Here is an 11,807-nt window from a genome sequence, read left to right as displayed (position 1 = left end):
CTTTGGGAGCTCAGTTAGTCTCTGCATAGACACAAGCTGTATTTGTTCTCTTAACTCTTATACTGAATGATGAGGCTCTCCAGTCAACACACTCTTCTTCCCACACAGGTTATTTCAAGTAGGATGAATTCCATGGCTAGGAGACTGTGGGAGTGTGGCAGAGTATAAGTTTTGGAGATGGGGACAGCTATGTTATCTTGGTCAACAATAATACTAGCATTTTTATTGACTGTTTATTATGTGCCAGGCATTGTGCTAAGTGCCATAGAAAGATTATCTCACTGGATCCTTAAAATAATTTTGTGAGGTAGATAACTACTAGTTTCATTTTATATGTGAAGAAAGTGAAGCTTAGAGAGGTTCAAATAACTCGCCCGTAAGTCGCAGCTGATAGGTGAACTGGAATTATAACCCAGGCTCATGACCAGCCAGCCTCCTGAAGCACTTGATCACTCAAGCTTGTTTTCTGCTCTTTAATATGGCATTGTCACCTCAGAGTCGAGGGTTTAGGTGGGTTTGTAAAGGGTCTGGGCTTGGGGCCTTGGTGGGGGAGGCAGAGGAAGAGTAGAGGGGTCGGGGGGTGGGGGGCACAGGGGGATGAGGAAACACAAGAAGAGGCTCTCAGTGCAGTGTGCTCAGCCCGTACTAAGAGGCAGAGGCACTGCTGTCATCACCAAGGGTGGCAGCCTCTTAGACTCCTTTCTGTGCCCGCCAGGGGAACAGCTGTCCTTGAGAACTCAGGATTGAGTAGAACCCAGTCGGTTCCTCTGGATACCAGCTGAGGCTGAGGGAGGAAGTGTGAGGTGCTGGGCCCAAACAAGCCAACCCTGAGCAGGAACCGAGCATCTGAGGGAAGCTGGCACGGTATCCATCCCTTTTCAGTTCAGTCCCCACAAAGTCACTTCCTGTCCAGTCTGATTTCTGTGAGACCTTATCCCAGATCTTCTGGAGGCTTGTGTGGTATGTCAGGTCCCCTGAGAAGCAGCAGTTAGGAAACACGGCCCCTCCGGCATCTAGAGGGTGCTCTGAAAGTGCTCAAGTACTTCTTCATAATCATGTTCATCATCTGCAAAACAGTTAAAGTCAGTGGGGGTCTTTGCTCACAGGCAGGTTCCTTCTTTCAGGCACTCTCCTGCCCCAGAGAAGGGGTTGGTCCGGATGTTCTAAGGTCCTTGCTAGCCCAGAAAGCACAATTTGAACACTGCAAACATTCCCCCCATTTGCCATAGGGAAAGTAGTATGTTGGGAAAAGGAGTCATTTTCCTTGCCAGGCTCTGGAGCCCCTGAAAGAGGGACAGGAGGGACCTAAGCCTGCGTCATTAGGCCTGTCCATCCCACTGGGGCCACAGCGGGTCTGCCTGTGGGCCGGACCCTGCGGAGGGTATGACCTGGGGTATGACCTGCACGCTCAGGGAAAAGCAGCGGCCCAGGAGCGGATGGGGAGGGGGAAGCAAGGATGGGTGAACAGGCTGATGGACTCACCTAGATTCTCTGTGTTGGGCTTAATGGGCCTTTGGCCCTTCTTCTGGGCAGGAACCTTGCTGTACATGTGTGAGTTCCTGGCAGCCTGTGGCAGGGTCTTCATCTTCGGTCTGAGCAGCAGAGGGGGTTGCTCCAGTTCTAAGACTTGAGAAAGCTGAGAAAAAGCAGAAGTCAGCTGGGTCCCAAGAAATGGGGCAGCTGAGTCCATGAAATGTAATTTCCTTCAAATGTCACTTCCTGCTCCCTCACAACTTCCTTTCCACAGTAAGGTTTCTCAGGACTCAAGGTGTTTTTGCTACAAGCACATGAAATGTTCTTTGGCAGGAGAGAAAAGCGCCAGGCTGAGAGAGGATGGGGTTGGGGGCTAGAGACAGCATCCCTGAGTTTCTCCACATGAGGGTTTGGTCAGTGTCCTTCAGACCTGCTGCTGAGGGGGACCAGCAGTCACAAAGCCTCAGAACAGAGCACCAGAGCTGAGGGGGGTTGCAGAAGGAATAGGCAAAAGCCGCAGCAGAGGAGCAGGGTGGGGGCCACAGTCACTTCCATCAGGACCCAAGGCTGGGACTGAGGTCTTAATTCTTTCTAGCCTTTCCATCGCTGTTGCAAGGCCTGTTTTTAGATGTTACAGACCATTCTTTGTCCTGTCAGAAAACGACTACCTTCCCCCCTCCCCCAAAGATAGGAACCCCTTCTGGGGCTGAGACCAGTAAAGATTCATCTTTTACTACCACAGTCGTCCCACCACCTACCCACACAGGCACGAAATACAGGTCGCCCCAGATCCCAAAATGATACGCTTGTTACAGTTTACAAAGTGCTTTTTATATGGACCATCCCTCCTGTTCTCAGCAGAACGCTGTCGTCAGGCTGTGTGGTCAGACCCGATTTCAAGCCCCAGCCTGCCACGTGTTAGCCATGTGATCTCAAGTAAGCTGCTTCGCCTTTCTGTGCCTCTTGTTTACTCAGCTGTAAACAGGACTGACATCTGTGCCCACACGGAGGAGAGCCAGGTGGGGCAAAGCACACAAGGTGCCTGCCCCAGAGTAAGCATGCAGCAAGTAGCAGCCAGTGGAACAGCTCTGGACGTTAGCAAGGTTTTCTCGAGTTCACTGGTTAGAAACAAAGAAAGGAGCCCGGCCCTCCGTAACTAAACTGGGGCATGAATTTATTAATCTTTCTGCCTCTTGGTGGTTCAGTTTGGTTCAGTCTCACACTCACTGGCACTTTCTCTGCCCTCCTTGGAGCAGGCAAGGTACCTGCCGCCCACCCCCAACCCCGGCCAGAACTCACATTCTAGTCCAAGACTCATGTGCAACTTACTGCAAACTGCCCACCCCCAGCTCCCAAACTGCGCACAACCCACGCTGTGAATTCAGAAGAGGGCGGGCCATCGCTGCCCAGGAGAGCTGCCTGAGCCTTGCCGTGAACCTGAAAGGGAGAACATTCCTGCAAGACCAGCACGTGTGCAGCGAGGCAGGAATCCTGGCGCACTGAGAGGGCGGCAGGGGCTTCTCACCGGCTGGAGCCAGACCCACAGAATGAGGCAGCAGCCAGCTTATAAAGGACCCTGGGTTCGTGTTAAGGGGTTTGCATCACCCTGGCAGTGAGGAGACATTGAAGGTCTCTGAAGATGGGACCTCCGTCCAGGGAGACCAGGGAAGGACTGGGGAGGCCATTCAGACAGCCATGGGAGGGGCTGAAGAGGCTGTTGACACAGCATAGGCAGAAGATAATGAAGTTTGAACGAGGGAGTGACAGCAGGGGTAGCAAAGAGGTAAAGCACAGTGAACGTGGGGTCAGGTGCTTACGCTCCAGGCAGGCCTCCCACTTACTAATGGTAACTATGGGTGAGCCTCAGGGCCTCTGAGTCATTTTCTCAGCCACAAAATGTGGATAATCACACCAATGCTGGATTGTCAGGCTCAAATAAAAATAGGTGCAAAGTGCGCAAGTGTCTAAACTGCAAGTTCTCACCAATTAATTCTAAGAGCGATGTGATGCTAGACAGACGAAGCAGTGGCCCCATCAGCTGGCCCCTCCCTGCCCACTTGGTCGTACTGGTACCTTAACACCTCTCTCCTTAATGCCTGCTTTGTTCTGCCCCCTGAGGCCCGGACTTTTTGGGGGCCTGGGTGGGGGCGCTTGGCTCTCAAAGGCTGGTAACTTCCGTAGGCGATAGTAGAAGGCATCCGTCAGCTCCACTGTGGCTATGGGGATGGATCCAGCCGGGTGGCCTGGCTGCCCCTTGGCCTCCACAAGAGTCAGGTCCAGCCACCGGGGAGGGATCTCAAAGCACACCCCAGGCTCGGAGTCCAGGCCGACCACCAAGAAGGGTTCTGTGATCTTCTCCTCTAGCCGCAGGCCCGGGAAAGAGGGCAGAGGGTCGGCAGGGTGGCTGGTGTCCTTGGCCACCACCTTGACCTCACAGGGCAGTGAGAACTGGGTAGTCAGATCCACCAGGCTGTACCGCCGGCCATCGCTCATCTCCTCCACAAAGCTGCCAGAGATGTAAAGGGGCAGCAGAATCTGCTCTTGGTCCTCCGCCTCCTCTTCACACTCCTGCTCTTCCTCCCCAGCCTGGTCGTTCAGCCGCTGACACACCAAAACGTCTATGTCCCTGCCCTGGGCCCCATGGGCCTGGCCAGACCTCAGCACCTCCAGCCTGTCACCCACAGCAAGGGAAGTGAACCCAGAGTTCCCCACGCCCTCACCCTCACAGTCCTTCGTGGCCACCACCCGGAGCGGCTGGCCTGGCCGGAGAGCACCCAGGAGGTCATAGGCTGTGGGGAACTCTCTGGGCCGCCGCCGCAGCTTGCCCTGGTAAGCCCCCGAGACTAAGAAGTGTCTGGGCACCTTCCGGCCCTTGGTTGAGACCAGCACCCGCCAGGGCGGAGAGGCTGGGCCATAGATGCAGAGCCTCTGGCCCTTCCGCAGGGAGCCAGCCCATGGGCTGAGAAAAATGGGGGGCCCCTCTGGGACTTCCAGGATCTCCGTGGGCAGGGGAAAGGGGCCTCCCCGGGCCAGGGCCTCACTCAGCAGCAGGGGCCGAATGAAGTGGACATGTTGAGAAGAGGTGGTGACATCCTCTACGTCTACCTCCAGGGTGGAGGGGATCTTGACGATGGTCCTACGCACTGTGGGATGAGAGATCATATCAAAGGAATACCTACCACTCTAGGGGTGCACCCACCTCCACACACCCCCCCGCAGAGGTCTGGGCTGGCTGACTTTTTTCCTGTGCTCATCTTTCCTAACAGCATTTCTCTATTATACTGGATTCCTTGCCCACTCTTTTCCTTCAACCTCTTTTTGAAGTTCTTACAGAAATTTTGCAACATGTATAAATGTAGAAAGAATAGTATAGTGAACTCCTATGTACCTGTCACCCAGCTTCCAAATGTGCAACTCATGGCCCCCTTTCATTCATATCCTCATCTGTGTAGACCCCCGCCACCGGATTATTGGGAATAGTCACATCGTGCCATCCTGACTATCTCTGTGTGTATGTCTAAAAGGAGGGATAATTAAAATTAACAAAACATAACTGCAATGCCATTGCCACACTTAAATAATAATAATTTGATAATTCATTAATATCATTAAAGATTCAATCAATTCAACCACTTTTTAAATTATTGAATTTTGAAGATCATTTTATAAGGTGCCTTTCAAAATCCTCTCTGGATTTAAGAGATAAAACCTAATCAAGAAAAACACTGACTAAATGAGCTCCGGTGAGTTGCTTCCCTCTGGGCATTGATTAGTAGCTGGTGTATAAACACAAAAGGTGGGGCTGTGAGCAGTGAGGAAACTGGCCCACCCACTGCATTGTTGATCTGCACCACCTGGGAGACAGCAGAGAATAGTCTCCTCATTTTACAGATGAGAACACAGAGGGGGGGGGGGTCACTTCCCACAGGTCACATTGAGATGTTTGCTCGGTGCCAGATTAGCTGATAACTAAAGCTGGGAAATGAGCGGGGGTTCATTACACTATTCTTTTTTCTTCAAAATACTTTATGGATCTGACTACCCGAGCTGCTTCCTTATCCAGGGCAGCCTCCAGAGACACATATTGGAGTGTTTACAAAAGAAATGACACGTTACCTGGGCTTTGCTTTGAAATAATCAGGTGGGTAGGGTGGAGAGAGACCAGACCGGATAGGTCCTGAGATGATCATTGTGATGTTGGGTGATGGGTCAGTAGATGTGCTTTCTACCCTGCTTTTGTGTATGTTTGAATTTTTCCATAATAAATAGTTTTAAAAGATTTTTTTAAAGCAGAGCAAACAAATGCCACTTGGCTCTGTAAACCACCAACAACCCTGTCAAATGCTCTCTAGGCAACCACCGGGGAGCCGGCCCTCAGCCCATCTTCCAGGTAGAGGTCCCAGGGCCCTATTCTTCTACCTCGGCTCTGGATCACCCATCACTGGGCCAGATTCTGCTTCTGTTTCACCATCCCTGCTCTATGCTACCACCAGTCTGTCCTATGAAAGAGCAGGTGTTTCACCCAGACGAAAGGACCTCCAGGAACAATCCTGCTCTCTGCAGAGGCAGCAAGATATGCAGATGGTCAAGGTTTCACTTTGTAAAACACCCTGTTTCTTTGTCCTAGCAGCTAGCAAGCTCACAGTCCAAGTTTTGCCCAATTTTATGAAGTGAAAAGAGTGGGACCTCAGGCTTAAATTACTCCATTTTCCTATTGCCTTGCACACCTAACTTTTCACTATTTGGGAATCTATTCTGTATGTTGTAAGTCACCTGGAATACGGAGATGATCCACAGGAATGGGGGTGGGTATTTTCCATCAGAGCAGCTCCCCAGGGGCCCCCTCTTTACCTCCCCCGCCTATTCCCACCCACCTGCCTGGACAACTCACTGTGCATAATGGCTTGAACTTCATACTGGGGCCGCAGGATCAGGCGGCGCCAGGGGAGGGTGGGGCAGGTGAAGAGGAGGCCCCTCAGGGCTGGGTCCTGCAGGGCACAGAGCAGGGTTCGAGGGGCTCCAGGCTCCCATTCCCGGAAGGGCCCCTTCTGAGACAGGGGCAGGCACAGAACGACCCTCTGAGCTCCTGTGTGCAGCACGCAGCGGGCACAGTGGGTCCCAAGGTGCGTCTCCACAGCCTCAAGCATGAGGGGCTGGTCCTCAGGCACCACCCTGGCCTCTGTGGTGATTCTGTGGGTCGACATGAAGCAAATGGGCAGCTTCTTGGCGCTCCGGGTCGCAGCAGAGATCAGTTCCTTCAGGGTTGCATAGCTCTGGGAGCTGGAGAGGGGGCTGAAAGCGCCTGTGGGACACAGCAGAGGGTGTCAGAGTGGGGCAGGCCTTTGCTGGGTCCAGGGCCGCATACATCAGGCCCTGGTCTGCCACAGAGAACCCAGCCAGAACCCCCGCGGACAGGTGCCAAGGATGGGCTGGCCTCTGGACGTTGGACTGCAGGGCTGAGGGACAGGAGGCAGTGAGTGACCATGTGTAAAGAGACACGAGGGACAGAGGTGGGGACAGTTCCTTCTGACACAAACAGGCACGGACACAGAGGGACTGTCACCAGAGTCAGGACAGAACCGGACGCGCTCCCCGACAAACACCACAGCCACCTCCCTCCGGGGCCTGACCTGCCTCTGACTTTGCCAGCTCTGCCTCCACATATCTTACCAGTGCTCCAATCCCACCCATCCAACACCTGTCACCCGATCCGGGCGCTGCCATCAAGCCCTCTCTCCCAAACTGGAAACCCAGGAGCTACTGACCAAATGACCTCTGGCTACCTGCCTTTACCCCCATCCAGTCTGCCGATCCTGCTCCCCATCCCTCCTTCCTCCAACCCCACCCATTCTTCTCCTGCCACTTGACTAATTACCTAATTGCCCCACAGCCAGACAACATCACCTCTAGACTTTTCCTGCCCAGAAGGCTCAACATTCATGCAATCAAGGAAACATCCCACAAACGCTGGCTGAGGGACATTCTACAAAAGTTTTGCTCTAGACGCTTCAAAAATGGCGATGCCAAGAGCAAGAAAGGCTGAGGACCTGTTCCAGCCTGAAAGTCTAAACAAATAGGACAACTGAATTCAACATGTGATCTGGGATTGAATTCTGGATCAAGGCAGAACCAGTTATAAGTGACATTTTAGAGCAGCTGGTGAAATCAGAATACAGACTGCAGGTTAGACAGAATTATATCAATATTAAAGTTCCTGAATTTGATAATTGAACTATAGTTTCATGAGTTAATGTCCTTATTTTTAGAAGATATCCTAAGTATTAGGAGTAATATTTAGATGTGTAAACGGTTATCATGTCTACAATTTACTCTCAAATGGTTCAGAAAAAAACATACACACATACATGCATAGTAATATATGTTTGTGGGCAGGGGAGAGCAGATGTTCCAAAATGTTTAACTATTGGTGAATGTGGATAGTATATCGTCGTTCCAGTAAGTCTTCTGTGGGTTTGAAATTATTTCAAAAGAAAAAGAAAAACAAACCCCTCAAAATACAAAATAATACACATCACTTCCAGATTTAAAACCCTCATGCCTTCAAAATAGAGGCGGAAATGCACCTGTGCCCCCCCACCAGCTCTCTGGGGGGCCCGCCCCCACTCGCCTCCACCTGGAGCCCACGGTCACAGTGAACCACAGGGACAGCGGGCCCTCAGGATGCGCATGCTCTGTGCCAGGCCCTGGTTAGGAACTTCCTCATGGCAACTCACTCACTCCTCACATCAAGCCTGATTACCCCCGTCTCAGAGGGGAAATCAGAGGCACAGAGAGGTCACAGGAACTTGTAAGGCCACAGCTAGGAGCGGGCAGAGCTGGGATTCCCATCCAAGTGGTTGGCTTCAGCACACACTGCATGCCCCTGCAGTAACTGAGCTACATGGGGTTTCGGGAGCACCAGATGTGCCCATGCTACTCCCTCCAAGGTTCCTTCCACCAGCTCGGGTACCCCTGCCTGGAGCCCTCCGGAGACATGTACCTATTTCTGGTACCTCCTCACTGCCCTCCTGGAAACTCCCCACTGGAGAGGGTGATCCTGAGCCCCACACCCCCGTCCCCCAGCAAGTGTCAGTAAATGTGTGATGAGTGAATGTGTGAGCAAACACATAGAGAGGCACATAGATGAAAACCTGGAACAAAGAAAGTCCCAGCTAAGCAGCAGGTGTGACCAGAGAGATGGATAGGGAGAGGGTGCAGCTATGCCGCGCTCCGAGTGTTGTCAGACCACTCTGAGGATATTCCAGGCCTTGCGGCTGGGTGGTGGTGGATGTGAGAGCCACATGTGCTAACCCAGAGGGACGGGAGTGTGCATGGGAGTCAGCAAGCCCAGAAGTGTGTCTGCAGGTGTACCTGGAGGATGCCAGGGCACTTGGAGACACAGAGGTGCCCACCTTACCCTGGAAGTTGGGGGCGAGCTCCATGGTCTGGCCGGTCCCTGGATTCTCACAGACCACCTTCTGCAGGCGAATGTGGGTGACCTTGATCAGGTCCCCTGTGGAGAGGCAGCACTCATTCCCAGAGATCTCGTAGATGGAGCCTGTGGACACAGACTCGGTTTTACTGCAGCAAGGGCCAAGCCCTGGGAGACCTGTGCCGTGTTCCCCAATAAGCTCTACTCTGCTTCACTTTGGCACATGTTGTTCCTACTGCCTGAAAGCCCTTCCCCGTCTCTGGTGGCATAAACCCTGAGTCTGCCTTTGTTTAGCTGCAGAGTGCCCTCTGAGGAACACTTGTCTGGCCTTCCTCACATCCCCACGCCTCCCAACCCGAGCTCACAGCGCAGGACCAAGCCATCGCAGCATCACTGCAGCCAGCCCAGCCTCACCCTAAGCATGTGTTAAAGTCACGAATGAGTAGATAACCCAGTAAGTCCCAGTTCTCTCATGTACAGCTATGAAATTAGGCCCAGAGAGGTTCAGCGACTGCCCCAAGGTCACAGAGACTAACACCCATCCTGGTGCTTTCTTCTCCAGATGAATTGTTTTTAAAGGAAGCACAGGAGAGAACGGAGGGCCACTGACAGGGGTGGGCCCCCACCTGCCAGCACAGCAGCCCCCACTCTCCTGGTTTAAAGAGCTTAAAGCAGTGTCTGGAACAAGAAGGTATTCAGAAGAGAACTCTCTCACATGCAGAGTGTACAGGCTCTCCATCCTGCTGGGCGACAGGGAAGTGCAGGCGGCAGGGCTTGAGGCCACCCGATGCACCCCACTCCCAGGGCAGCCCCAGCGGGCCTCCAACAGCCTTGAGACACTGAGGAGCATCCCACCCCGTCCTCCTTTAAATGCACACAGGCTCATAAAAGACAGGGCTCTATCTACAGTTCTGGGGGAGGGGGGTTGGCCCCTTGGGGCCAGAAGGGGGGGCGGGGAACAGTGGCTGCGTGCTGAGCGCTGTGCTCAGCACTAGGGACGCCTCACTGCATCACTGCATCTAAGACTCAAGAGCGCCTCTGGAGGGCTGGACAGTTTCTTTTCCTAAATGATGAAACCAAGCCTCACCACCCAGGCTGAATGGGTGGCCCAAGATGACCAGCTAATAGGAGACAGAACTGAGACTGGAGCCCAGGGCATTTGCCTCCAAAGTTGGGGCTCCTTCCACGCAGCTAAGCACATCCAAGTGTCCAGCCCCACTGCCAACCCATCTGACCTCCTACACATTCGTGCCATCAGGTTTTCTTCTTACCCTAACTTCCGCCATTTCCCGTCCCCCGTGCAGACAGAATGAGGAAACTCAGGTATTGTGACACCCAGTGCGCAAGGGATGTCCAGAGGAGAGAAGAGCACAGGCGCCTGCAGGAAGGCCCCCAAGGTACAGTCAGGAATTGAACCCAGATCCACCAGACTCTCAAGTGGACCTGGGGAGACCACTGTGTGGTGGCTCTGCATGTGTTTCACGCTTGACCTAGGGCCCTACCTATATGGGGCCTCAGAACATTTTACTGGAAGCCGCTGCGGGTGCAGAAAGAGGATGGGCCAGGGCACCCATGCACTGTTTAGCTTTCTAAGGAAGCAGCCAGCTGCCTCCACCTAGTCTCAGTTCCCTCTCTCCTCCACCTCGGCCTCCTCCACTCAGCCACGCACAGCTTTCCCTCACCCTCAGAGCAGCCTAGCTCCCATTTGCTGAGCAGCTGCCCTCTCCCTTCCACTGCATGTCAACCCCTCTGCTCTTACTCTTTTAGGCAATAACTAGCGGCCAAGTGCCTGCTCTGTCCCCATCTCTGCGAACCCGGCCGGCTGCCGGACCGGTGCGCAGATGTGCGAGCCTGTAAGATGCCGAAAGCTAGGAAGGCTTCCCCGGGAGGGAGTCATTTAAGCTGAGGACTGAATAGCTGATCAGATCAGGTACTGCCAAGCAAAGGGTAAAGGCGGGATGAAGGACTGAAGGACGACCTTGTAGATGGGCATCGAGGGGGAGGAGTGGGAGGGCCTGCGGAGGGGAGGGCATGACGGGACACTTAAGAGTCAAGCAACAGCTACACGTTATTAGTGCCCTGATGGCCCGCGCCCAGTCGGACCTCACTCCACACGCACCACGGTTCCACCCAGCTTGGCTCGGTTCCACCCACCTCAATGTCTGAGCTCACTGATTTCTCATCACCACCCCGCGGGACAGTCAGCGATCCCGCATTCCACGGAAGCAATAGAAGAAGCCCAGAGAGGTTGAGTGTGGTCCCAAAGCACACAGCTTTGGCAGTGGCAGCGTTGGGACTCGAACCCGGGGCGCAGTATCCCAAGTTCCTAACACCCCAGCAGCGACCCTGCCTCCCACCCTGGGAGAACCCGGCAGCCGTGAGCTGCGGGTCCGAGGGCTCTCGGCCCTTCACTCACCCTGGAAGTAGACCCCCGAGCAGACCCGCAGCACACGCGGGAGGGAGGCGGGGTCCAGGGCGCAAACGAAGTCCTGCAGCGACACCGGCTCCATGGTCCTCGCGGCTCGTTGGACGCGGACCGAGTGGCCGCAGCCCTCCAGCCCCGCCGGCAGCCCCGCCCGCCGCCCCGCCCCTCCCCGCTCGGGGGCGGAGCCGCTCCGCGGCGGGCTTGGGGCCCCGCGCTCCTGGGGAAGCCGGCTCCCTGTCCCGGCCTCAGTTTCCTCATCCCTAATATGGGGCTGCAAAACCCACGGCTTACACTGGCAGCACGACTTAGGAGGTCTTGATCGGGACCTGACTCCGGGGGGCTCTGGGTAAGAAAGTTGGTCCGCACGTCCCCACGGTGGAGGGGGGACAATGATAAGATGAAGGAGAAGCTCCAGGCGCCCTCCGACCCCGCGGCCTTCCCCGTATGGTTCTGGGTCTCACAGGAGAGGCACAGCCC

The 11,807-nt window shown here is 54.2% G+C and overlaps 1 protein-coding gene across 2 annotated transcripts; it reads right to left on the bottom strand.

The window, feature by feature from the left end:
* Positions 1 to 209: 209 nt before the first annotated feature.
* Positions 210 to 11,475, bottom strand: THEMIS2 (thymocyte selection associated family member 2). Of its 2 annotated transcripts, XM_017648235.3 has the most exons (6): positions 11,322 to 11,475; positions 8,891 to 9,031; positions 6,365 to 6,775; positions 3,547 to 4,616; positions 1,483 to 1,636; positions 210 to 1,066 (listed from the first exon to the last, which is right to left on the bottom strand). In XM_017648235.3, exons 1-6 carry the CDS (start codon positions 11,413 to 11,415, stop codon positions 1,014 to 1,016), a joined length of 1,923 nt encoding a protein of 640 aa, XP_017503724.1. In that variant the 5' UTR covers positions 11,416 to 11,475; the 3' UTR covers positions 210 to 1,013. The 2 variants fall into 2 exon arrangements, with proteins under 2 accessions (XP_017503724.1, XP_073089574.1); XM_073233473.1 differs by lacking the exons at positions 210 to 1,066; positions 3,547 to 4,616.
* Positions 11,476 to 11,807: the final 332 nt, after the last annotated feature.

This window comes from Manis javanica, chromosome 4, assembly GCF_040802235.1.
Source record: "Manis javanica isolate MJ-LG chromosome 4, MJ_LKY, whole genome shotgun sequence".
Lineage (NCBI taxonomy): Eukaryota > Metazoa > Chordata > Mammalia > Pholidota > Manidae > Manis > Manis javanica.
The sequence above is the reverse complement of the archived record's forward strand: the minus strand, read 5'-3'. Positions and strand labels throughout refer to the sequence as shown.